The sequence below is a fragment of the Strix uralensis genome, chromosome 5 (genome assembly GCF_047716275.1).
Source record: "Strix uralensis isolate ZFMK-TIS-50842 chromosome 5, bStrUra1, whole genome shotgun sequence".
Taxonomy (NCBI): Eukaryota; Metazoa; Chordata; class Aves; order Strigiformes; family Strigidae; genus Strix; species Strix uralensis.
In genome coordinates, this window is record NC_133976.1 from 67,205,175 (window position 1) to 67,231,367 (window position 26,193).

At 39.2% G+C, this 26,193-nt stretch overlaps 1 protein-coding gene across 1 annotated transcript in view; it reads right to left on the reverse strand.

The window, feature by feature from the left end:
* Positions 1–4,660: 4,660 nt before the first annotated feature.
* PDE3A (phosphodiesterase 3A) overlaps positions 4,661–26,193 on the reverse strand; it is a 278,295-nt gene continuing 256,762 nt past the window's right edge. The window contains 4 exon segments of the mRNA XM_074871467.1: positions 4,661–14,560; positions 18,056–18,296; positions 22,205–22,360; positions 25,712–25,915. Of these exon segments, the coding sequence (XP_074727568.1) occupies positions 14,313–14,560; positions 18,056–18,296; positions 22,205–22,360; positions 25,712–25,915 (849 nt within the window). The 3' untranslated portion in view covers positions 4,661–14,312.

A 26,193-nucleotide genomic window follows, 5' to 3' on the forward strand; every position in this document is an offset into this window, starting at 1 on the left:
AAAGCCCTTAAAGCAGCTACAGGACAAAGAACCAGACTAAAGCTTGTTCCGTGAGCTCTGTTTCTATTTTCTTTGCATTCCTACTTTGTATTAGTTACAGGAAATTAGAAGCCAGACCACCTTCATTTCTAAAGCATAGGGTAAATTTAATTACATTTACAAACCCTAGTCTATCCATAGTGAATAGCTGTGACAAGTGTAATCTTGATTCATAGATGTATCAATACACTAACAACACAGCAGGTTTGTGGGTCAGTCTTTAAACCATACAACAGATCTCTGAGGCATAGATCCAGGGAACTGGCTGCTTCTTCTACAAGCACATTTCATGAGCAAATGCTAACCTTGTAAATTCTCAGCCCCCTACTGCCCAGAGTCTTCAGAAGCATGAAATTTTTTCCTTTGTAAAAGACATTTTTTTAAAACATATTCCAATGGACTTATTTAAATCATAAGGGCTTGCTTGTAAAGATAAACTTTACACTGAAATCTGAATACACACATAACAGCTGCAAAGAGACATTTATTTTTATCTGATAGAAGGAAAATACTGACTTTTTAAAAAAGAGAAACAAAATGTATAAATGGGATTTTGATATACCACATCACCTTAAAATCTGAATTTACATGATTTCTATGGTCTGACAGAGAACACATACTCCAAGACTTAATACTGTGTTGCAAAGCAAAGCTGCATAGAAACTCTCAGTAGAATGAGTCCTCAGCTACTCAGATTGACACTTGGTCAAATGCTCCTTTAGTATTTTATTTATGCTAGTACTTGAATACTCCATCCCTGAGTTGTTCTGCTCTGCCTGGAACGACTCAAGGAGAGCCAGTCATGGCAACAACTGGTTGTGGCCCAGAGTTCTCCTACTGCAAAGGTCTCCTAAACACCCAGAGAGCTCAGCGCAGGAGCTAAGGTGCAGCAGACAAGACCAAGAGAGCTGGCTAAATAGTAAGTAATATTTACATTTGAAGGAGAGGAATTGAACTGTTCATGTTTGCTAAAGGTCATGAAGGAAGTTTGTGCAGAGTTCAGGAAAAACTCAAAACAGATCCAGGACTCTTGAATCCTTGTCCAGAGAGCAGGAAGCTCAAGGTATCACACCACTGTTGAGACTGGAAATACAGCTGCTAGAATAAAGGCAATGTAGAAAACATGAGGGCTTGGCAAGCAGCTGTTTCTTTCAAAGAAATACCTCCAAGTACTTAAATTTTAGTACAATTTACCTTTTACAATTTATAAAAATTTATTTCTTCTAGCTGTGATTTTTAGGTAAATGTGTAGTTTGAAGTCAATGACAAACAGATACAGTGAAGACATTTATAGTTAACTAATAAAGCAATCCAGTTTCACTGCCTATATAATTTTAATTGCTTTAGCTATGCTACTCTATTGCTATGGATTCATTATTTCTTGACATTAATTTTCCTCTTCTTTTTGATGCCAGTCCTAAGAACATAGTTGGTAAGAACATAAATGAGTAGGAAACCCACTGTCAGAACAAACCTTGCACACCCATTCCACATCAAAGAACCCAAGACAAATAATACACTTTAGCTATTAGAAGCACTCAGGGACTGCCATGAAAATTTCAGGCTGGCAGTACATCCTTGCCCAACTAAGGACTTCCACATCTAGCCTGAAAGAACAGTTTTCTTACCAAAGAACAGCAAAACCAATAGAAAACAGTTCTATTTATTTTTTGGACCCAGCTAATTTGTTATTAGGTTATCCATAGGCCCTTCTGAGAAGCCTCAATACCCTGATGTGCTTGTCAAATTATTCCTGACATTCAGATTTTCAGTTCCTTTCATGAGATCTCAGGAAGAATAATTTTCAAAAATAGCAGTTGCCGTAAATGCATTTACTGCACCCTGACCATAGAACAATACCACCTTTTCTATATATGTTTTCCTTGCTAGGTGCCTGATGTAACATATACGAGCATGCTCAATGGCCATAGATTGCCTTGAAAGCACTTACAGAAGGTCACCAAACAGATAAAAGAGCTAGGAAGTTTTCGTTCCTGAATGATTAGTAAAAAAAAAGAGAATTACGGACCCAGAGAGGTTTTAACTAGAATTTTCAAGAGAAGAGAAGTAACATGTGTACTTATAGCACCACACTTTGCAAAGATCCCAGTGGGCGCTGGGAAACCCAGCTCTGAGGAGGTATAACAAGAAGGATGAATGACAGATCCAGTGACACAACATATCTCTGCAGGGCAGGAAGCACTGGTACCCACTGGAGCTTTGGAGAGAACTTTAATTTAGAAGAACCTAATAAAAGAAACTGGAATTTGTACAGCCACTGGGGATTAATACCATTAATCTTAATAAAATCCCATAGCACTTACTGTAATGGAGATAAGTTCTTTGAAGTAGGTTAAACCCAAAGATTTTGGCTAGAAATGTGGAAAGAGAAGGTGCAAAGAATTTAACAGAAGAGTTTATTATACAAAAGGTGTTGAATTTGTAGAGTGTGATGCCTTTGGCAAGCACAGTAATAAACAATTGCCATGTGCAAAGGATTGTGAAGGGAAGTAATGTACCAGCAACAACAAAAGTCACTGTAAATGAAGCCATCATGCAGATCAAACAGGAACCTTCTGCTTTGCATTTCCTGGCTGCAGACAAGCAGATGTTGTAGCAACCTTTTATCTCTGTCAGACTTCCAAACCATCACAACCACGTCTATCCCATGTTATTTAGTGATTGAAACTAGCAGCCTGGATTGGGTGTGACACAAGCCATCAAAACCTTAGGTAAAACTTTAAACTTGCACGTTTTCTCTCATAGTTCATAAATTAATGCAATTTAGTACCACCCCTTGGCTGTGAAGCTGTTCAGCAAAGTACCTGGCTCTGAGAGTTTCCATTTCAGCATGCCAGGTTTTTGGGATCCCAGTGTGGAGTGGTTAAAAACCTCCCTCAGACTGTGTGAGATGGCTACCCCAGAGCTGCAGACCCCATCCGTCAGGGTAGCACCTGGAAGTTTCGCATCTGACTGTCAAAGTTGTTTGCTGTTCTACCCCTATCTGAATCACTGACAATATTCAGGGAGCCTGTGGTGGCATGAGGGCTAATGTAAATTTGCACAGGATTTTGGTGAGATAATTGAAGAAACATTAAAGAAAGCATTGCTAAACAGAGTGCCAAGAGTTCTCTAAGATTTCTAATTTTAGTGAAACATTTTAAGTAGTTTTAGGTAAGTGGATTTGCTTGGGCAAATTTGAACACCTGGAAAACACAATATTTAATTGAGCTGCTACTGACTGCGCGTCATGGCCTCCTTTATGTTTTAGCAGAACCCCAGGAGAGGCATGCTCATGTGTGGTCTCATTAGCAGATTGACTGCTTCTCTGTGTTTCACCGCTCATCTCTTCCCATGGGAACCTCTTGCTGTTTGAAGGGCTCCAGAGAGAGTTTGGTGATTTTCAAAGACAAGTGCATTCTTTACCTTGGTAACCCCTACTCTTTGTGACGAGTAGTATTGAAGGAAAAGAGTTTTTCTTTGCTACTCCACTTGCTTCTCTGTGGGCAGCTGTGAATCTCTGGGTCAGATAATTCCATGCTATGGAGTTATTAAGTGTTTGGGACAGACCAACTGCAGACTTATAAGAAGCTCCCTTAGAATAGGTATAACCATATTTTACTTTTGTACTGGCAATGATCCCAACTAGTATCTTCTCAATCACTGCCTGGTGCAAATTTCCTTACATTTTTGCCATTTATAATTTAAGCCAGAGGACAAATAAACTGGTGGGACGTCAAAAGTGACAGCTAGATATACAGCTGATGCTTTCCCATATTTTGAAATCTGTTCATTTTATGTTAAAGAGGTTTTGAAAACACAGTTGATCCAGATAATTTGTATGCAGCCATTTCAAATGAGTTGGCTGAAGAGCTCTCCAGATCTTTGATGAAAGTAAGTAATAAAACTTAAAAAATGGGGAAAATTTTTGACAGCTGTAAGATACTTTTTTGAAATTATAAACAGTGAGCAAAAAAAATAGCTAGATGTCAATCCTAGCCCACATAATGGACTAGCAAAATCTTTCACTGAAGAATGACAGTATACTTACCAATATAATTGCAAGAAAATTGATTTCACTTACTGATGTCCTACTTTAACAGATTACTTCTGTGACACTGTTAAGGTAACACATTTCATTTTCTCTGGAAGCATTAGTCACTCTGCATTACTATGGCTGAATAGTGCCATATAATATAGACATATTACATATGACATTACATATAGACAATCAGTATGGTCCATACTAATTGGATTGAAAAATACATAGATGACGGATGTTGAAATATTGGTCATCGTTAAAGGATGTTTATAAGGAGGCCTTCCACAGATTGGTTGACTCACATAGTATTTAACATGGGATTTATTAGTGATCTGAAATAAAGTGCAAAATTCTACTGGTAAAAGTTGTGGGTAACCAGATAACAATAAATGTGAGCATGGGTCACTAACACATGCCAAGCAGGGCTGGCAGATAAAATGGTAATTCAATATGTACCTGCTTTACTGGATTTCAGTCAGAGTTTGAAGAGTCTACAGGTCATTTGTAGTCTGGGGCTTAAACTGAAAGCTAGGCACCGAAAGCAAGTTTGTTCAATAAAGGAAAAAGAAACACAGCAAACAGGATACCACAGAATTATATTTATGTTGTACATTTGTCTTCACATTGCAACATCCACATTGTTCATTTTGTGACAAGTATTTCTAATAATTTTGAATACATATTTACTGTATAATACATTTTACCAAGAGGCACTTCCAGTAATTCTGGCAAAAAGGAGCTTCATTATAGTGTCTAACTTACAAAACAGTAAAAATAAATAATGTTTATCTAAAAGATTTTTTTCCTGTACAGAATCTATTTTGTACAAAACATTTATCAACCATTAACTAAATCACTTAACAAATACTTGTGAAGAGAATATATTAAGTATTGCTACATGTATCGAGTGCAAGATACTAGTGAAAGAAAAAGAATTATTCTGTTTATGAAAATCACCTAAAAATACAAGGCCTTGTTCCTGAAGTGTTTAGAAAGGAGAAGCTTGGTTACAACAATATTGACAATATATAAATATAAATTAACGTATGAAGTACTTAGTGAAAAGAACACTGTGTTAAAAAGTGGTGTGTACAAATCCTAACAAGATGGCACTTTTCCGCATTGCCACTTTGGCTGGCAGTTATTTTTAAAAATATTGCTTCAAAAGAATTATAAAGGTACACAAACCCCTTTTCAAATACAGCCATATAAAATTACATCCCCCCCCTTTCTCTCACCTTTTGAAGTGAAAAAAAGCAAGGAGGGATTAATTTTGAAGCTCATGGGTGATTTGCGGAAACTTGCTACTAGAGCTGAGTCTGAATGAGCATCATAAAATAACTCTGTCTAAGGTGCAGTGCCCCAAGGTCCCAGGCCAGGAGTCAAATCTCATAGGATAGGATGTAAGGTGACCAAATTCCTCAGTGTTTTCTGAAGTAAAAAACTCTGGTTAGCCTTTTGTGAATTTGAAAATACAAAACTTGTATGATTTGGCCCCATGATCTGGTGGGGAGTCAAGTGCTTCAATTATATCGACAGACCCAAAACTTTCATTCAGAAAGGGTTTTGACCTTGCTGGATTAATTTATTGATTACTTTCACCAAAATGGGATTTTTTTTTTTTTTAAATCATATCTTTTATGTGATATACATACTTGCATATTGTTACCCAGATGGCCAAACTGTGCTGGAAAACAATTATTTTTGAAAGGTACTACTTCCACAACTGGAGGCAAAGATTACAAAATGTGTTTCTACTGGAAAATGTCCTAGATGTTCTTCTATCAAAAGCACTAAAAAGAAGAAAAACTGCCACCCGTCAGTGAAAATGTTAATCTGTTAAACAAACATAACCTACCGTATGAATCACATCTTTTTAAAAAGTGAACTTAAATTACTTTTCATCATGCAAACATCTCATGTAGATTACTCAAGAAAAGATGACTTAACTTTAGAAAAGTAATGACCAAATGTATGCTGACATGGTTGAAATATTAAAAATATCATCAACACCACATAGCAGTTATTAACATTGTCTTTGAGCTTTTAGGATACCAGCTGCAGTACTGTATTAAGGTTTATAAACACCTAAAAATTAAAATTTTGCATTCAAATACAGATTGTCATCATGTGTCAGAATCAGGCAGGAATTCTGAAAAGGAAAGATAGCTTTAGCAGATAATGGGCTTTCTACCTAAAGTAGTAGGTATGCACATGGCAAACCCATTTTCTCTCTGATCAGATTACAGACCTTTTTTTTTTTTTTTTTTTTTTTCATTTTTATGAAAGCAGGGGGACAAAATAACTAGGGTCAGGGGAGAAAAAAACCCAACAAGACCCAAAACCTTCAATCTCCTTTAAACAAATATTTAAAAGCAAAGGGCAATCGCTAATTCACATTAATTGTTTGTAAGTGTTCACTGTGGTAAAGGAAGACAGCGTTGAAAACCAGAGCATCTAATCCCACTGCCTTGGGGGCTATCGCTGTGAGCAAACCAGGCGAGGTGGGTATAGGGTTGCATTACATTACTTTAAGGTATTTCTCCAGCTACTTTGACAACAGCCCTCTGAAATTTGACATTTGTTCTTTATCTCCCACCAGTTCCTCCCCCTGTGCCCTGCCGTGCTGCCCAGGACCCCACGCCATTTGCAGGCCAAGGGTGCAAGACCAGCTCCCTCCGTGAGCCCAAGGAAAAGCAATTTAACACATGCCTGCCTCACCAGGGCCACAGCACATGCTGTGCTTTGCTTATTTGATCTGATTTCTATGGTTTTTGAATCAGGACAAGAGGATTCAGTCATAAAGGGATACATGGTCTGCGGCTGTGGCAAAGTCCTTTATACCTGCTCTTATGCTTCCACATAGACACGAAAACAAATAATTGGGTTTTCCCATCGAATTCACTGCTGGGATACACCACTTCCCACACCTGAAGATTTCAGTGGAGCTCCTTGGTGCACACAGACTTCATATGCCATGACAGCAGAACAAGTCTCATCTGTTGTCCCATTTCCACACCTCGGACATACCACAAGCACGGCTTTGGAAGTAAGAAACAACGGGCATGGACTAGACAGCTGAAAAGCTCAATTGAAATAAATATTATGATTTTTTTTTCCTCCTCTAGCACCAATAAAAGTTGTCTTATATGAGGGAGAATTAAACTCCTTCAGTCAAAAATTCTTCCTGGTTTACTATATCCCTCAGCTTGACAGACCATGGTCAAGTACAGTTGGTTTTACCTGAACTCATTACCTTCCAAAAAAATTAGTTTTACACATGCATGTAGTCAGGGAAATTTTTGAATACACTTCAAGTGACATTGGCAAGCTTTCAAACTGCACATGCTTATTGTTGTTGCAGTTTTATCAAAGAAGTACTGTTAACTAGCTCGAGCTTTTGCTCCCTTTTGTCATTGTGTAAATAGACTCTCCAGAAGTAGACATGCACTCTTCTGCCTGAAGGCCCCTGAGGAGCTTCTATCATCCTAAGAATTCAGGTGGGTGCCCATGCAGGTGACATCTGCATCCTACTGAGGAGGCATGATGTATTTTTCATCAAGAGAACACCCGCCTGCCAGGACAATCCCACTAATGGCCTCTGAATAAATCATAATTAGGATGTAAATGGAGGATAACTCTTGTGCTGCTCCCTCCAACACTGGGATTCAATAACTACCATAGCAGGGCCTAAAACCATGCTTTGATTTACCTTCAGAGCAATGTTGTTTTGCTAAAATGAAAGTGATGAAATCCAAGGAAAGATTTATCATACTAAATTGCTCTCAAAAGTACCGGTGCTATTTTGCTCTAATTCAAAGTTTGCCTCCATTAATCAGTATTTTTTGCTAGCTCTTCCAATGATTGCTTAAGACAGCTGCCACCTAATTTCAATTACTCCTCCATCTGTTCAAAAACATAACATGTATTTTCTTCGGGAGGCCAAGACACTCTTTATTTGTTGATTCACCTAAAAATATGAAAAAAAAAGATTCCCTCACCCTAGTTAATGGGAACAATTATCTTCTCTTTAATGTTGCCACCATTTTGACTAAAGCTGCACCATCAAACAGTAATTAAACGCCCAGAAACTACATGGTTACTTAATTCCAGTGAGATTACATTTGATTTTGAAAGAAAAGGAAAATTGAGTGTCTTGCATAACGTCTGTTTCATACTGGACTACAATTTCCTTTTCTCTTTCCTATGAATTGCCAGTTTGACTTTCTCCCTGTATGTCTACAACCCCATCAACTCAAGGACTAATTACATCAGCGCTGTGCTGCCAGCTGAGGAATACCCAAATTCTCAGGCCAACGTCCAGGCCCGAGACTGAAAAGCGCAAGCAACCCTCCGCGCCTGCCTCCCAGCTGTGGTGCCTGCAGCAGACCTGGGAGAGGCATGGTGTCCGCTCTGGGCATGTGCCTTGATCTAATCTTCTGCCCATGAGGCCATAGGACACCCAAGAAATTCTCATACTCATCCTTAAATTGAAACCTTTCTTCCTTACACACATCATGCTGAAACATCTCAACTATAACAGTACTTGCAAAAATAATAGCAAATATTATATGTGTTTATGAATTACAGGTTTTCCAACAGTCAAAAACTTCTTATTTCAGAGAAAAAAAAGCCGCAGACTATCATTGCTGCCCTCCCAACCTACTGAACACTATGTCTATCAGATGGCTCAGCTCTAGAATGAACCACAGAACATCTACGTTGTCTCTCCCACACTTGAATCAGCTGATGCATCTCCCTGGGGTATTTGCTGGTCAGGCGCCTGGTGCCTTCTCTGGATGGCAGCCCTGGGCACAGCTGGGCTTGCTGGGCTCGTGCTGACTGGCACATCTGGCTGTGCCTATGGAAAGTTAGTGAGAGGGTGGATTCAAACCTGCAACCATCTTCATCAGCAGCAAAGCCCTCACCATCACCGGATCACACCACGCAGACCAAGCAGGATGTGCCAGATAATTAATGAGACTTTGCACAAGTATTCATTAACACCTGGGACCAACCAAAAACCTTTTGCTGCATTATACTTTGGGGCAAAATTTTCAAAAGTGTCTAAGGGTCATTTTGAAAACTGTCAAAATTCTCTAAGATCCCAAGTCCCACTAAAAGCTGGTCAGGCTCAGGCTGCCGAGTACCCAAACTGACCGCTACCCCACACCTACTCAGCTCACAGTGGGCACGGCACTGTGTCCATATGTGCCCAAACTGGGGCACAGGCTGGGCAGACCTCATGGTACCACTGACACTGTGGCAAGATACTTGGCTTCTCCACACTGCATTCTACTTTCTGGGGCATTTCTGAAGGAAGATGGGGCCAGAATTTCAGAAAATTTTTTGTATCTAAAAAGCAGGCAGAGATTTAGGAGAACTTTCTAAAGAAAATAAATTAATGTCCAGCATGGAAAATATAAAAAGGGAGTTGGGTACAGAATATGCATAGATGCCAAACGGTAGTTTTAGAAGCATCCATCTGAACATTTACAGACTTAACTTCCTTCCAAATTCAGACCATCAGGATCTTAACAGTAGTACACTAAGGGTAAAAGTCCCAAATGCATCCATGTGAAGGGTTCTGAGCAATTGCAATCTTGGATTTTATCTTGATGATGATGCAGAGAGATGTTCACATGAACAACCATCCTTGCATGGTTAACAAATGAATTCTCAAATTCCATCTGCCCTGAGAACCATTTACTGCCAGCATGTGACCATCATTTGCTATGAGAGCCAGCACCCTGCACAAGGTGACAGGGGAGGCCATTGGTGACACACAGCCATTTCCCCAGCTTTCTGTAGAGGATTTCACTCACAGAGGAAGTGAGTTCAAAATACTGCCAAGAGCACAGTAGAATCCCTTTTTCCTAGCAGATTCTTGCAACTCACTTCTGACATATGGCTTGCAACATTGCATCAAATGCCATCTTTCTATTGGAGGAGGCAGATGATTTTCAGCGATGCCCTGTACATTAGCTCAAAACAAATCAAGAAACACCAGGTTCCCTCAAGAATTAGAGTATAAATAGTAAACTATGGCCCTTTGAACATGGTGGAAATTATCACTTCTAGACACATGTATTTTTGGGTTCTTGGAAACTAAAGTCTCGGACTCCTCCTAAAAGAAAAGGTAATAAAATAGTTTGGGGCTTTCACACTCTCTACTTCCCTGTGTTCCTTCTGCAATACAAGCATAATGAGAGAAGGTATATTCCATGGTAAACAGCATGTGACTATCAAGCAAACTGGGAATATGGAGACAAAAGGGTTTATATGTGATTGCTATGTGATGGACAGAGTGCTTTTCTCACTACACTGGGAGCTGTAAGCGCTGCAAAAAGGCCCCTATTTAAGGGAACAGCAAACTTCTAGTCTAGAAGGGAACAGGATCTGTCACCAAGTGTAATTACAGTGGAGAAAACAAAATATCCAACTGGAAAAAATAGTCCAATCTTTCTCTTCTTGTTTTTAAAGAACTGAAAACTAAAATACATAATTTTTTGTTACGGCAAAACACTGTTTAAATGGGGCTTGCTTTCTCTAGTATTGAAAAAACCTCTTTGCATACTGTATATACCAGAAACCCATATCAACACTGTAAACATCCCACCTGAAATCTGAGAACTTTGCTGATAGAAAACAATTATTTTTCTTTTCTTTTTTTCCCAAAAATATTGCACAGGCTGTGGTTTATTTGGGGTTTGCAACACCAAAGGACTGCACAAAGTGGAAAACCATCAAATTTTAGCCTCAAAAAGGTCGCTGCAACTGCAGGTCAAAAGTTTTGCCTCCTTTGGACTAGAAATATTATAAAACTCCCCTAAAAATTACCTGCTTCATTATCTACTGAAAATCCACAAAGCAAAGAAATGGTATTCACAAGTTTGATATAAAATCTCTCTTCTGTGTTATACTTAAGCCAACCTGGCAAATTTCCTGATCATTGCCTGCCAGAAATGCACTGCAAAGCTTGAAAATCAGATTCATAAGGAGTGGACACCTGCAGAAAGGGGATTTTATTAGTAACTATTTGGAGTGCAAAAAAAAGTCACCTCTTACCAAGTTAATCACTCCCAGCTACTTTAGCTTCTTCACTGGTATTCCTTCCAGTTTGGATAAAATCAACAATCATTCTGATTTTAAGCCTGTTAGCAATTCCTTCACTGTAAAAGACCTGAGTTAATCAACTAAACCCACAAACAGGCTTGTGTAGCAACACAGGAACAATCTGTGACAGTTGCACTGGCAATACAGACAGAAATCTTAACAAATTAGAAGCTGACATTGATTTTATCTAATGGCAACTAAAAATGATGACTAGGAAGAATATAACAATCCCATTTAAGCACATTTTTAGCATAATTTTTCTTAGTTCAACCCTGTGTATGCCTGCTTAGAGGAGTATGTGGAACTCCACTTGCAGGATTTCGCCTCATTCTTGAATGCCTCTTTGTAATTTTACCAACAGGACATCCACTAACACTTTCTGCAATAACTTCTTTTTTTCTTCTTCTAGCAAAGGCAACATAAAAATCAAGAAAAAAACCCCAGTCCCAGTGATCATTCACTGAAAATGGAGAAAAAAGTGCTTGAAGATGTGACATTTAAAGCATCTCTGTAAGTTTAATTTTACAGGACAGAATGAGGCATATTAAATTCTTCTCATACTATAAATTATGCATACTACTTGTACAAGAAAACCCCAAACAAAATGGTTAATCAAAGTGACTGAAGAGGCGTAAAAACAGTGCAAGCTGGAATTGGTGGAGACTTGCTGAGATCTTGGAGACATCTTTCTTTCTTTTGAATGAATTCTGCTATATCCTTTCCCTTTAAAATAACAGCGCAATTTGGATCTCTGTTTTTCTGATTTAATTGAAAACAGTTACTAAATATTTCTGCTGATAAGAGCATTCAGAGCCTTGCTCTAGAGTCACTCTGTCAAAAGGCAAACGCCTTCTCTACTGGTAAGGGTAGGATGGGACAATATCAGGCAAATGCAACCTGTAAGAAACCAAAATCCTGTTTTCCAGCAGAAGCTCACTCTAACGGAAATGCAAAGCAAAAAGAAACTCTGAAGTGATAACACACATGCTGATTGGCTTTGACAAAGAATGTTTTCCAGCATTTTTGGGGAGGTATCAATAGGATCATGAAACGTGGTGAAAGCGTAATAATAGCAAAAAGTGATGGACGCAATGTCAGAAATTTAATATAGAAAGGACTTCTACAAAATCTTCCTTTCACAAGCATTCTTACTCACACAAGCAAACCTCTTCTTGGCAAGGGGCTGCAGGATCAAAATATAAAAAGCATATGTAGTCAAAATGATTTTTGAGAGATACTGAACTTTATATATATAATTCTTTTTGTGGGAACAAAACTCTAAATTGTGTGGTACTGGTTGGTGCTGCCAGTCCCAGAGAACATTAATATTTTAAAGCCTCGATCCTGTAGACCACTGGCTTCCCAGAAGGGTCTATACAAATTACTCAAGACTTTATTTAAGTTTGGAAATGGCTACACTGTATAAAAATGTTTTTGTATTTATTTTTTAAAAAATTACCTTTACAAAAACCTTTTCTCTTTTTTTCTTTTTCTTTCTTTTCTTAAAGATATCATTATCTACAGGAACCCATAAAATTTTTCCCATATTTACATCTAGATAACTAATCATTGACAAATATAATATCGTGAAATAAAATATTGAAAGTGAATATCCAACCTTTTAAATAGACATTTGGCTCACAGCATAAACAACAGAGAAAACAAATAAACAGAACAACAACAACAAAAAAGATCTGCTCTTCTTACAGGCCTGATCTTTTCCTTTCTCTTAAAAAAAAAAAAGAAAAAAGAAGAAAAGTATATTGGTGGGATCCAACATGCTGCTTCTAAGCAGAATGCCAGCAACTAACTGCTTCCATCCAGCACCTCACACTGAAAAACCAAGTTCTCTGAAGCTCATGTGAGTGGTTGTTGAGACATATGAGTGCCCAGCCAATGCAGGACTGGCACGTGTTCCCCACACTGCTCCTAACGCATCATTTGCCTTTTATTCTTCGGAAGGGCATGGCCCCCACACTCCCCTTTTGCTCTCCAGAGACGTAGTTTAGCTTTGTTCTTAAATGATATATTTGGCCACTGATGCACAAAGGTGTAAGGTTAGGGTAGGAAGATGACAGCGTGCCTCTAGTTTCTGCGAATGTACACACATTTGCTCTCTGCTCTCTCCTGCCCAAACACACACACTGCCCCACGGAGCCATTCACCCACTCAGAAGTGTACAGAGGGCCAGGTCCTCTCAAGGGCAACAGACCAGCGCGCCACACAGTCCCTTGTAAACCCCTTTGGAAAATAAAGTTCCTGGCACATCCCTTTCGCCAGCAGTCTGGGAAGTGCCGAGGAGGAGGAGGAAGAGGAGGAGGTGGAGGAGCCTGCACAGCCGGGTGGGGCCAGGCCAGCAGCCCGGGCTACCGCGGCCCCTGCTGAAAGGCTGCTGCTGCCTGCAGCCAGAGTGCAAACTGGGACCTGGGACTTGGAGCGCTACGGGGATCGCAAAGCTCCTCAAAATGGTCTCCGGTTCCCTTGTGGGCACAAATTCTCCAAAATTCAGGCCTTCTGTTTGTTGTTGTGTATTGGGCCATGTGCTACAGACAGTGTAATAAGAACTCAAACTATGCTATATTACTTTACATCCACTTACACTTGCAAACACCCCCCCTCATGCACACATGTATGTTGGCAGGATATATCAGCATTCATATAAAGCTTTGGAACTTTTATCCCTCAGCATTAAGAGCAAAAGCTACTTAACTGGTACCTTACTGTTAACTGCAAATGTGCTTTAGAAGCAGCATTTCCTTAGATAACTTTCTTCTGTAAATATCACAGTGACCATAATATATCATTAAATGTATTTTGCTGAAGTGCGCAGCCAATAACCCTGGCTATATATATATATATATCTATATTTATATAATTCCACCCACTCTCAAATCTCTTTAAAGAAAGTCTGTAAAAGCCGGTGTTGCAGTGTGAAAGCTTCCTTGAGCATAGGAGTTTAAACAATGTACCTCACCATAAAAAGGAAAGAGAAACAAATTAAACATCTGTAGGCGCATTATCCCATACTTCTACAGTGTTGTGTCTAAATGCTGTGCTGGCTTGAGAAAGAGTCTGTGCACAAGTCAAACTGTCTTAAATACTGCTGTAAATATTGTCATTGGTTTGGTTCTACAGTTGTGTTCTCCTCTTCATCCCTCTTGGGCTTTCCTTTCTCCTCCTCCTCTTCCCTGATGGCCTGGATTTGTTCTGAAGATTGGTGCAGTGTGGATTGCTCCACGCCTTGCTTCTCTGTCCCGGCTAACCTCTCCTCGTCCTCAATTACTTTCTTCCACATTTTATGGTTCTGAAGCAGGTGCTGAGTGATCTGACAGTAGATTTTCCTCCTCTTGAACTTCTTCTTTCCTGTAAAATACCATGTGACATTAACGTACTGTTTTCTGTGAGAGAGGGAGTAAAAGGGGCTTGAAAGTGTGGGAAGCAGACAGGGTGTACTACGACAGACAGAAACTGCACCAACAGATTTTTAAAACCACAAACTTAAACATAATATTCAGAAAGCTATACCTCTCCAGACCTCCAGGAAAGCAAACTGGTTTCCTGCACAGTTTGAGGCCCAGCTTCTTCCTATCATAGGTCACATGCTGTCCCTGACTGTGCAGTTCACAGGGACATCTACTGCTTAAATGATTATGCATAAAACATGTTGATGAGCTGTTTCTGCTCATTTTTTTGTATCAAATACTTGAAGACTCTGATCAACCTACTCCATAACACACATTAAATTCTATGCCTCACCCCCACTGGATCCCTGCTGATTGCCCTAGAAAAAAAAAATCCTGATTTTGTTTTCTCTACATTTTACCTCTGATCTGATCTGTAGAAGGATAATGAATGAGCAAGCATTAGTAATCAAAGGAGGAAACCCTTCTTCCTATGTTCCCTTTTCAAAGTCAGAGATTTACCACTCCACCATCCCAGTGGAGATGACCTTAAAGCCTTTGCACAACATTGCTTTGACAATGGAGTTTGATCACTGAAGAAGCAGTCATATAGCCAAATACGATCAGGGGACTTGCTTCTCTTTGGTTTTGAAGCATCAGTCCCCTGCTCTTAACCTACAAAATGGTTTTGCCACTGGTAGTTCTCATGGCTCCTGACACAGCTCCACTACAAGTGTTTTGTTGTCTGAAGTGTTTTTTTCTGCATCAGTACAGTCTGTCCAACAGATTGTCAACTCCTTAACAGTACAAAGCTTGAAAATTTTCCCTGGTCATTACCAGTGGCAATAGCAGTCACAGAACTGAAATAATAACTCCTCCAAAGACAACTGCTGATTTATTTGTAAAGAAGGTGACGTAGAGGAATGTTTTGTACCAAATAAATTTGCGTGGATTAGTATTTGCAGGTTGCCTAAAGTATGTCTGTGTCAGGATCCAAAACGTTTAGCCCTTCAAGCTTTTGAACTGGAAACAAAGAACTTTTCACTGAACACAGACCAAATCCAACTCAATCCTTCATTAGAAAGCCCTTGGTTCCCTGTAGGAAACCTTCAGGTTTAGCTCTAATAAGAAGCCTCTACCCTGCCAATGCTGCAGCAGGACATTCTCTCCTGGGTTTCCCAGGTGACCCCGCATCTCACTGCTCTCTGCAGACACCAGTGAGCACTTGCTATGGTGTTAAAATTTGTCTGAATCACTAAAGACTGAGCCTGTTTAATTCCTATACTTGCATCAGAATTTGGAGGGAATTACATGCTCCTGTATAATAACAAAAATGATTTTAACCTACATTAAGGTTTTATAACTCTTAAATTTATCTTAACTGCTATAGTGAATTATCAGGACCTATGTGAAGTGTTTTCTGCTGCAATTATATTTCTACCTGCTTAAAAGGCATTTTCATCAAGAAAAAGATCTTCACCAACATCTAACAACTCTTAGTATCTATGCATCTGACATCTCAACCTTTTATTTCATTTCAGTGAGAAAGTTTAGAACATCCAAAATTTTGTTGATCACAGGTATAAATTTCTAATAACCTGTAAAAGATCCCTGTATTGACACAAAAGATGCTGTAGATTCCTGATTCAGATCCACACAGTCACAGAGAATTTAGGGCACGAGAAGAAAGCAGTTTGCAACATGTTGGCATGATTGAGAAGATGAGCACCCCACATTTGGTAAGAAGGAAGTACAAAGAATTTGTTTGGATATTTTGAAACTTCTGAAACATTCATTTTTAAGGTTCTGAAAAAGATCAAGAGCCTAAAAGCACCAGGTTGGATAGTGAAGTACTGTCATGGAGTAGAATGTGAAAAAGAAAACAGAAGACAAGTAAAAAAAGGTCTGTTTTCAATGTAACAGGGGTTAATAATGATCTGTGTTTTTCACAGCATTGTTGGACTTGACTAGCAGTGATACAGAAGATATGTGAATACAGAAATGAGGTGAAAGGAAACTCAGGATTTCAAAGTAAGGTTAGACACTACAATGGATAAATGAGAACATACTTCATCTTACTTTTTAATACAGCAATATCAGTTTCAGGCTTCGGCGTCTATGTTGGTTACCAGTCACATACACTTTTTCCCATGGTAGGCAATTCCATAAATGCCAGTTTGCCACAGAAACGTATGGCTCTGCCTGCTATTACAAAGCTGATAGATCATAAACCTGTGTGTGCTGTATTACTTAATGTTTGCTGTTCTTAACAACATTTTTTATGCATGTGAACCTGCTAAACTTAAAATATGCACAAGTATGTGTGTGAACAACCGCAGTGATTTCTTAAATACAAACCGTATACCCCTGGATCTTATTAGAGATAAAAGGTCAATTCTACACATCAGGAGACATAGATTTTAGGTTCACATCCTTATGTGACTAATTGTAATCATCACATCTTTATGCTTCTCAGCTTCTCCAACAGAAGAGAGGGATGATACTCAGTAGGACATGAAAGTGTGTGGGACAGAAAAAGTGAGGCTGTTAAGAGAAGAAGCTGTGTATCAGTATTTCATTATTGCACTTAAGGGTGGTGCTTTCTAGAGGATTAGATATAGGGGAGGGAGAGATAGATGACCTGGAGGAAGGAAATAAAAGAACAGTAGTCGGAAATCCAGAGGGAGGAGGAACGTGAAAGAGAGGAAAACGTAATGCCTGCAGCATTAAACTGGCCTATAGTTGTAGTCTTTTCTCTTAAAAAAAGAGTTCCTGAGATCTCCTTTCAAGGCTCAACGTTTTCCTCTCAGTATGACAAACGTCAGCACTGTTGCCCTTCTGGAGAAGAGGCAAGAGACTACCAGATTTAGTTACTGATTAGCCAGAAGGGCCAAGTGACACAGCTGCACACAACACAGCAATGCTCGGTGCCGATTCTCTCCCCACTCTTCTTCACCCATTAAAGTGATCTGCATTAAAGTACTTCCATTGCTAAAGACTCTTTTACTGCATCAGCATCTCAGAGCCTCATTCTATTATTCCTGTACATCATACTAACTCATGGAAATGATGACTGCTTTCCTTGAAAAATCTTCTCACAACCATCCCTTCTTCAACTGAAATTGCTACAGTCTACTAACATCAGTGCTGAAATAGTCTGAAAAGCCCTCATGCACAGATGGATGATCCACCACTAGATATCTCAACTGAAGGTAGAAATGAGTAGTAGATATGAACAGCAATGCGTATCAGTCCTGAAACCATGAAGCGTCTCTATTACCTACATAACTGGCTACATGCCAGCTTCACCAAGGACAGCACTGAATCACTGTAACTCTGGAGAGGCCCATGTTGAACCTGACCAGCTCACAGCCTCTATGCTTTTACAATATGGCTGCTTAGTTTTTGGTCACAATATGGAACTTGGTCTGTTGCAAAATATGTGTGAACAACTTACTGGATTCAGCATTTTCACAAGTTTCCATTTCTGCTGCTTCTTCCTCTTCCTGCTCATCAGTGTCTCCTGATTCATCACTATCTTCTATCCATTTTCCCGGCATCAGCCCCGCTGAGTCATAGGAGTTACATAGTGGTCCCACAATGTGAGTGATGAAAGATTCCTGGAGGTGTGCCAGCTGAGGAGCAGAGCGATCCATGAAAGGACTGATTGGCAAGCCCAGGCTAGCCTCTTCATCACCCTGGAGATGAAAAATAGCCGTAATTTCTCTGAAGTAAATGAAACAAAACCATGTCACAAAAAGGAGTAATGCACATAGAAACAATTAAAAATGATGAATGAAAAATAATTCAGCTCTAATGCCACTTTCACAGCACGCCAGCACATTACTACAGTGCCATCACATCAAATGGTTAGTCGAAGTTACAGCTGTTTTCTTGTAAGAAGACCCACTATCAATAATGTGAATTTAACAAGGATGTTAGTTGATGGACTGTGCAAAATGATGCCCACTTCCCTTTGTCCTGTACTTCACACTGAGTGTGAAAATTTGAATATTCTTGTTTTCTATCTTTCTTCACATTATTTTCAAAAAATGCCTTCTGATTTTGTGATTGTTAGCTCACAACAAGCTTGTAGTCAGCCACCTGTTTGCAGGGAACAAGGCTGAACTTCTACAGGCAAGGGCTACCTCATTGAACTAGTTTTCTTATTAATTTTGTCCTTACTATACATAACATGAAGAAGTCCTCTTGGATTTGGGTCATAAGTACTTGTTTCTGGGACTATTAGAATGATCCCTATGAAAGCAGGAGTTACTCAGAAGCAGTACATCTTTCCCATAAAGCTTTTTGCTAGCTTTTCTTGGGGAGAGAGGGTAGAGGAGAGGTATAGGAAGCCTTTTTTCTCACTCCTCTCATGATGTAAAAGAAAGTAAAACTCTTGCAGAACCAAGTCTGATATACTCATTCATCCCTATCACAGCAAAGCTTCTGGTGATATCAATGAGTTTTCAGCTGAGTAGACATGTCAAGACTGGATGCCACCTCCACAAGAAAAAAAATCTAATCCCCTTAATCAAGCCTGATATGCAAATTCATGTTTTAATACAATACAGAGATCTATACTTGAGAATATGGATTAGAATTTGGAGAGGTATTTTCAGTTTCCATTACCCTACAGATTGCCCGAATTTACCTCCTTGTAACCTAATTTTTCCACAAGTCATGGATAATGTATCTGGTCAACACCCTGTTGATATCTGGGAAGGCCAAAGAATGGGAGTTACACTTTGAAGCATGTATGACAAATGTCTCATTTCCCTGTGTTTTGTTTCATTATTTTTATAATAACCTACCCCAAAATGTTATGTTCAGTCTTTAAATGCAAAATATTAGTGTTAACAAAACACTGAAACGTGCCATCAATTCTTGAAATAGCAAGCAATTAAGAAGAGGTGGCAGCTCACTCTTCTTTACAGTAACACATCTGAGATTTCCTGGTTTTGAGCTGTCAGTAGTAGGAAGAAACCTGACTGTTGAAATGTTTACAAGTTCTTTTTTCATGTTCTGTTGAAACATGATTTATTATATAAAACATGCTGCAGTGCGTTTTTTCATCCTTTTTAATATGCCTAACTTGTCTTCAAATAAGTACCCTGACCATGTGGAGGGAAGAAAAGGAGACATACTGCAACAATATGACACAGGATTTTCAATGTTTCTATGTAACACATTTTTAATAAGGAGCTTTTATTTATACAGGAGTTAAATTAATCAAAGGAATTAGTGTTTATTAAAGGAAATTCAAGAAAGATATTTTCACAGCATAGGTTGAATCTACATGTGTATGTTTTTTGATAACAATTGTAGGGAAATTCAAACTTCCCATAAAAATCTCCTATTTAGAAATGAGAAAATGAAGACTTTTCCCTTCTCAGAAAAAACCTGATGATCAAAAGCATAGTGAAGATGGCTTGATACACCTCTCATAGCATATTACATTAAAGAAAATAAAATTTTAACCTAGGTTAAATAAATTGAGACTAGCTTATCCTCCTTAATGTCAAAAGTAAGTCCTAGGAAGAAAGCGTTCTCTGTTTTCAATTCCATCAATATCCTATCAGCATGGCAACTCATGCCATGAAAAAAAACCAAAACAGGAAACCCCCGGGATGTATTGGTTTCTCAACACACTGAATACACACCCTCTATTAAAATAAAAAAACAAACCCAAAAAACCCTAATATCTTACTGACTACCTGATCTATTGGAATTTGCAAGCCAAGAGTTCAAATACATTTACCCACAATCCCCATGCCAAAAGGAATGCCATTAACAAAGATAATAGATTTGTTATTCCGAATTAAATTTTGCAGAGGATAAATCTCAAATGTATTTTTTTGTTAATTACAGCATTATAGGAAAGATAACCTTCAACAGTCCTTTAGAGCAGCTTCCAAGAGCATGAAAACATCAGTAGCACACCTTTCTGACTGATGGAAAATAAAGGAGATTCCTACTGTGGAACAGATAACACAGCATCCTTCCACACGTGTTCCTCCCAGGCTTGATTCAGAGCTCAGTATCTAGCACTTTGACAGTATTAACGCACTGGAGCACTTATTGCCCTCTGACATTAGTTATGTTGAATGAAAGGAGAGCATATCATATATCTGCTTAACAGATTTTGTCTGTGTGCAACAGTCACCCACATAAGCTATGATCATCACCAGAATTAAGTGAAGTATAATTTGTTGGGTGAGTCGTAATGAAAATAGACAAATATGAAGAAAAGCATTTCCTGAGTGAAAATTTGGGAGATGAAGGTTGACCACTGTTGTTACGGGATTCACTTTATTAAAGAAAAAATTAAAAGAAAATGGAACCACGTATATATGCAGTATATGAAAGTGTCATTGTTCTTTCTTTTTCTCAGGAGATCTGAAATAAATGAAGGAGCTTCAGGTCAGTGTCTGATTTTTGTCCCTTTTCCCATTTCTTAACATACTCCAGAAGGCAGCAGCAGCAGAAAATCTGTTTTTTTTTTTTTTTTCCAAACTGTAAGTACAGTAAATTTAAGGGAAGATGAAAAGGCTTTAAAAGGGATTAGTTTGTAACTTCAGGTTACCGCACAGCCTCCCTAAGAAGTCTGTGGGGTGTCTGGTTCAGTGATTGAGCCTGCTTGCTTCCTCTCGAAAAGACAGGATGTGGAGTATAGTCTAACCAGCACATTCAAAATATTTTCCCACTCAGGAAACAGAGGAGTAGTGTGGGAACAGCCCTGTCCCTTGCACTCAGCAGGGCTAAATAGGCTATAATGAGAAAAGGTTCAATTAAGAGCTCCCTTACACCTGGCAGGAGAGGACCAGTGCCTGGCTGTATTCCCAGGTCTTTATAAATCAAACTGTGGCTGTCCTCCTTCTTCGCGCTACCATCAGCTGACACTTGTATAATTAGTGCAGTTGTACTGGCAGACCTCCTGAAAGCTGGGAGTGTTGTCTTAAAAAATAAAGTATGGGTCAGGATCAATGTGTAGGGAGCAGATACGGTTAGTCTGTGATAAACTGAAAGCCAATGTTACAATTGTGCTCAGTACATAAAAGTTCTGTGTGTGTGAACAGAGACATGGCCCACAGGAAAGCTAAAATAATTCCTCTGCTCTGTTTAGATCATCTCAACAAGGATGCCGTGTCCAGTTTTAGAGACATGTCAATAAAAGTGTAAGCCACCTGGAGTGACTGCAGAGGAGAGCAATGAGAACCAGATGATATCTTAAAAAGACACAGAAGCAAGGAAGAAAAGACAGTTTGCACTAAAGAAGACTGAAAGGAAGACATGATGACTGCAAACAGAAAAAAAAAAAAAAAAAGCAACACTTGTTCACCATGTCCACTGTAAGGATAGTGCCAGAGTGGAACAGTTAAGCCTGTAGAAACCTCATCATCAGAGGTCTTTGAGGACACATCAGAAGCTTCAGTGACAAATGGACTCACTGATCCCTCAAAAGGATGGACTAGTATAACTCTAGCCATCCTCTTCACCCCTGTTCTCTGTGATTTTCACTCATCACCAGTACTAGTATGCTGCAGGACTGTTTAACACAAGACATGCAACCAGCAGATACCACTTTGGATGTGAAATTATTTACCTGTTCATAAAACTCATTGACAATGCCTTCTGTCCACTGCAGATGCAAATCTTTGCATTTTGCAGGCCCATTTATGTCAGCCAGTTTGATGCACATTTGGCAAACCAGCAAGCGGTCATTCTCATTAGTCCAGTCAATTCCAACATCATCATTCACCTAGTAGACAGAAAAAGGAAAACCATGACAGTAATCCTGGGTAAAAGGATGCATCCACAGAGGAAGATCAGCTCTGGGATATCTTATCGTATATTTAGCTATTTAACAAAATCACAAGTGTAAGCAGGTGAGCTAACCCAAGGTTGGAATTTACAATCAGCTGTAGAGCAATATGTAAAAAGAAAAATAAGTTCAAAACAATTAACATTAAGATAAATTATAAGAAATTCCTATTTAGCAAATGATGTGCCTGTTTGAAAGCATTTCCTAGGAAAACAAACAAATGTAATCTTTCTGTGACATTTTCCAAGAAGTTACTACCTAATTGGTGTACAAAGATAAATTACCATCAAATGCCATGCTGATTTAATTGCAGTGTGAAGACACATGTAACAAGCTTATTTCCCTATTTGATCTAAGTATGTCTGAAAGTTTTTCCTAGCTTTTTCCTTTTCTCTAATTTTCCCATACCTCCCACAATAAAAAGTGATATATATTATCAACTGCTCTAAAATAAAAGCATCACCTTAAAGAATCACAGAAAGGTTGAGGTTGGAAGGCACCCTTGGAGATCATCTAGTCCAACCCCCATGCTCAAGTCAGGGCCAGCTAGAGCAGGCTGCTCAGGATTGTGACCAGTTTGGTTTTGAATATCTCCAAGGAGGGAAACTCCACAACCCCTTTGAGCAACCTCTTCCAATGTACAACTCCTGTCACAGTAAATAGGTCCTTTCTTATTTTTAAATGGGGATTCCTCTATTTCAGCTTGTGTCCATTGTCTCTTATCCTGTCACTGGATAGTACTGAGAAGAGTCTGGCTCCATTTCCTTTACCATCCCCATCAGGTATTTCTATACATGGCTGTATCCCATCAGGTTCCATGAACTTGTGTATGTCCAGTTTCTTCAAGTGATCCCTAACCTGATGCCATTCACTGAGGATAAGTCTTCACCACTTCAGACTTTCTCTCACACCTCAGGGGCCTGGGATTCCTGAAGCCAGGTCTTAGCCACAAAGAGTGAGGGTGAGAAAGCACTGAGGACTTTGGCCTTTTATATCTCTAAACAGTACCATCCTTTACTGCCGTTATCCATGTCTTCCCATCTCATCCTTTTCTCCTAGAATATCTCCTAGTGTGGAGGGGCTATCTTCTACTGTCCACTTAATTTTTGAAATTCAAATCACTCCTTTGAACACAACTTTAATTGTCAAGCTTGCAATAGTTGAAAATGGATAGAAAGTTGTTGTGCTATGACGTCCCCTGTTGGAAGGTCCCCTGCCCCATACAGCAGTGGGCCCACATGGTGAGAGCTTCGCTTTTGGTGTACATGATCCAACATAACTAATGTCAGAGAACAGTAAGTGCTCCAATGCATTGATATCATCAAAGTGTTGGACAGGGAGCTTCCTTCATTATTTCTTGTTGGTATTTTCCTGACTGCAAGTTTTCTGGTGGGATGATGCTCACATTACATGTGTTTACACTGACTTCTGTACAAAAGGGTCTCTCTGATTGTAGCCTCAATATACTAAACTACCGTTCAGCAACGCCATCAATAACATGCTTATTTAGACCTAATTTTATCAGTTACAGCACCTCCACCCATATACAAACATGTCAGGTCTGCTCTGAGACCACTCTGATACAAAAGATTTTTTGCCAACCAAACATAAATCATCTCTTTTTAAGGCAGTGATTACTCTGGGAAAGTCAGGCTCAGCCACAAGCACTAGTTAATATGTTTGCTTCCTCCTCCACTTTTTATTCCATGCATGGTCATTTGACTATTCAAGCAATAAGGAGAGAGAAGGAGGTTAACAGATGCCATTACAAATCCATAGCAAGCTGGCAGGCCATGATACCTCAGACTTTTCTATTTATCTGCAGTGTCAGGTATCACCTTGCTTGGTTGCAACAGTGCTCACACCTACCATTGACCAGCCTGATAGATTTAAGTCAAATTTAGTTTTCAATGTCCACAATTTACACCCAGTACTTTGGGCAAGCTTGTCCTCTTCCACAGTTAAGAAAATTAATCTCTGTGACAAAGCCACAGTAATCACTGATTTAGCCTGTCTTTTTTCATTCCTTACTTATGTTCACAGAAGTGAAGGTTTTGGTCCAAACTGTCCAATTCAAAGGATGTATTCAGACAGCCTAAATTTCCCGTGCTTTATTGTCATTGTAGCCCTGACACATGAGAATCTGCCAGTACCGTTCAATACTTTACGAGGAAATTAGGCCAGTGAATATCAAGCCAGAGTTTAAAATTAAGACCTAAAGAAACCCCTCATGTTATTACCAGAGGTTTTGGGACGTGACTAGCAGGGTGCAGGAGTTCAGATGAATCTACAAATCAGTTCTCTGTCTACCCTGAACCATAATTTAAGGCCTTTCTTTACAACTTCTTAAAGCCTAACAAAGAGAGAGATGTTACAGGGAAATGGAAAACAAAACCAGTCATACATCTGGAGGCTTCAAAATTTCAGGATATAGGTCCTTCCTAAGTAATAGCACATGAAAACATTTTATCTATGTCACCAAAACAGCTAGGAGGTCCTAGCCCTGGATAAGAAGCACACTGTGCTTAGTGTGTTTCTCACAAGGAACAAGAAGGCAGTACCAGCTCCAAAGGCAGGTATCCATCTAGGTAACATGCCAACAGCTTTGACGGATGATGCAGTTTATTGAAGTAACTTGATAGGCAGTGATTTCCACTAAGTTAGGTTGAAACTGTATAATAATTTTAAAGAACGGTTTCCCAGGGTTGCAATTTTATGCTCACTGAATGGAGCGTGCAAGATCTTTAGTGACCTTCCTCTGGTGTCTAGCCATTTGAAACACAGTAGAAAAGAAAGCTCATGCTTTCATTGCATTTGAAATTAGAATTTCAAAATTGTTATGATTTTTGTGCTTTGATAATATAACAGTATGGTTAAACCAACAAAAATTCACATTACATATTTAGGCATTATGGAAACTTGGTAACACGTTTGATTTTTTTTCCCCTGAGTGCTTTGCTAATAGGTCTAAAGTGCCAGTGAACAAGAAAACAATATTGAAAAGTAGGATATAAGTGGGATTTACATTCAAATAGTCCATTATATCCTTGGACTTGAACCACTTTCTGAAAAACTAAACATATATAAGATAAGAAGCTGTGCTGCTAGATTTCAATAAGGAAAAAATAACATAAGTGCCAGATTACTATTCAACAAAATGTCTTACAGCAGCCCAAATGACATTCAGAAGAAAGAATACGGCAGCCTTTCCAGCGTTTTCACTGTGATGCTACCAAGCCCCACAGTCTTTCCTGACCATTCACCAGAAACCTGAATCAATCATCTTACCTTGGCATTGAATTTGGCAACGAAATCAAAGTGTTTCTTCAGGTCAGTAGCCAAAATTGCCTCAATGACAAGGAAGCGGAAGTGCTTGAACTCCACATGGTCGAGGTTGACCAGGAAGTTGTACTCTGGCCTCGACATGAAAAGGTTCCAGGCAGCAGCGGCATGGTGGTTCTCTAGGACGGAGCGGTCGTTGTACAGCACCGCCTGTGAAAACAATGCGGGCAACTGAAAGCTAAGAAACCTCTTAGCAAAAGAAACACTGCAATGCAGAGAAGAGAATGATGTGGGCATGATGCATGGAGGGAGCTTCAGGTTTGGCTGATTTGTTTGGGTTTTTTTGTTAAAGAACTTCTTGAGGTTTGAAGATGTGATTTTGGCAGGGCTAATAGCAGACACCTGAATTACTGTGAGGGTGAAGATTTACTAGAAGACTGATTGGAAAAATATGGGTCTTTCATGCTCAAGGGTCTTCAATTCCTGAC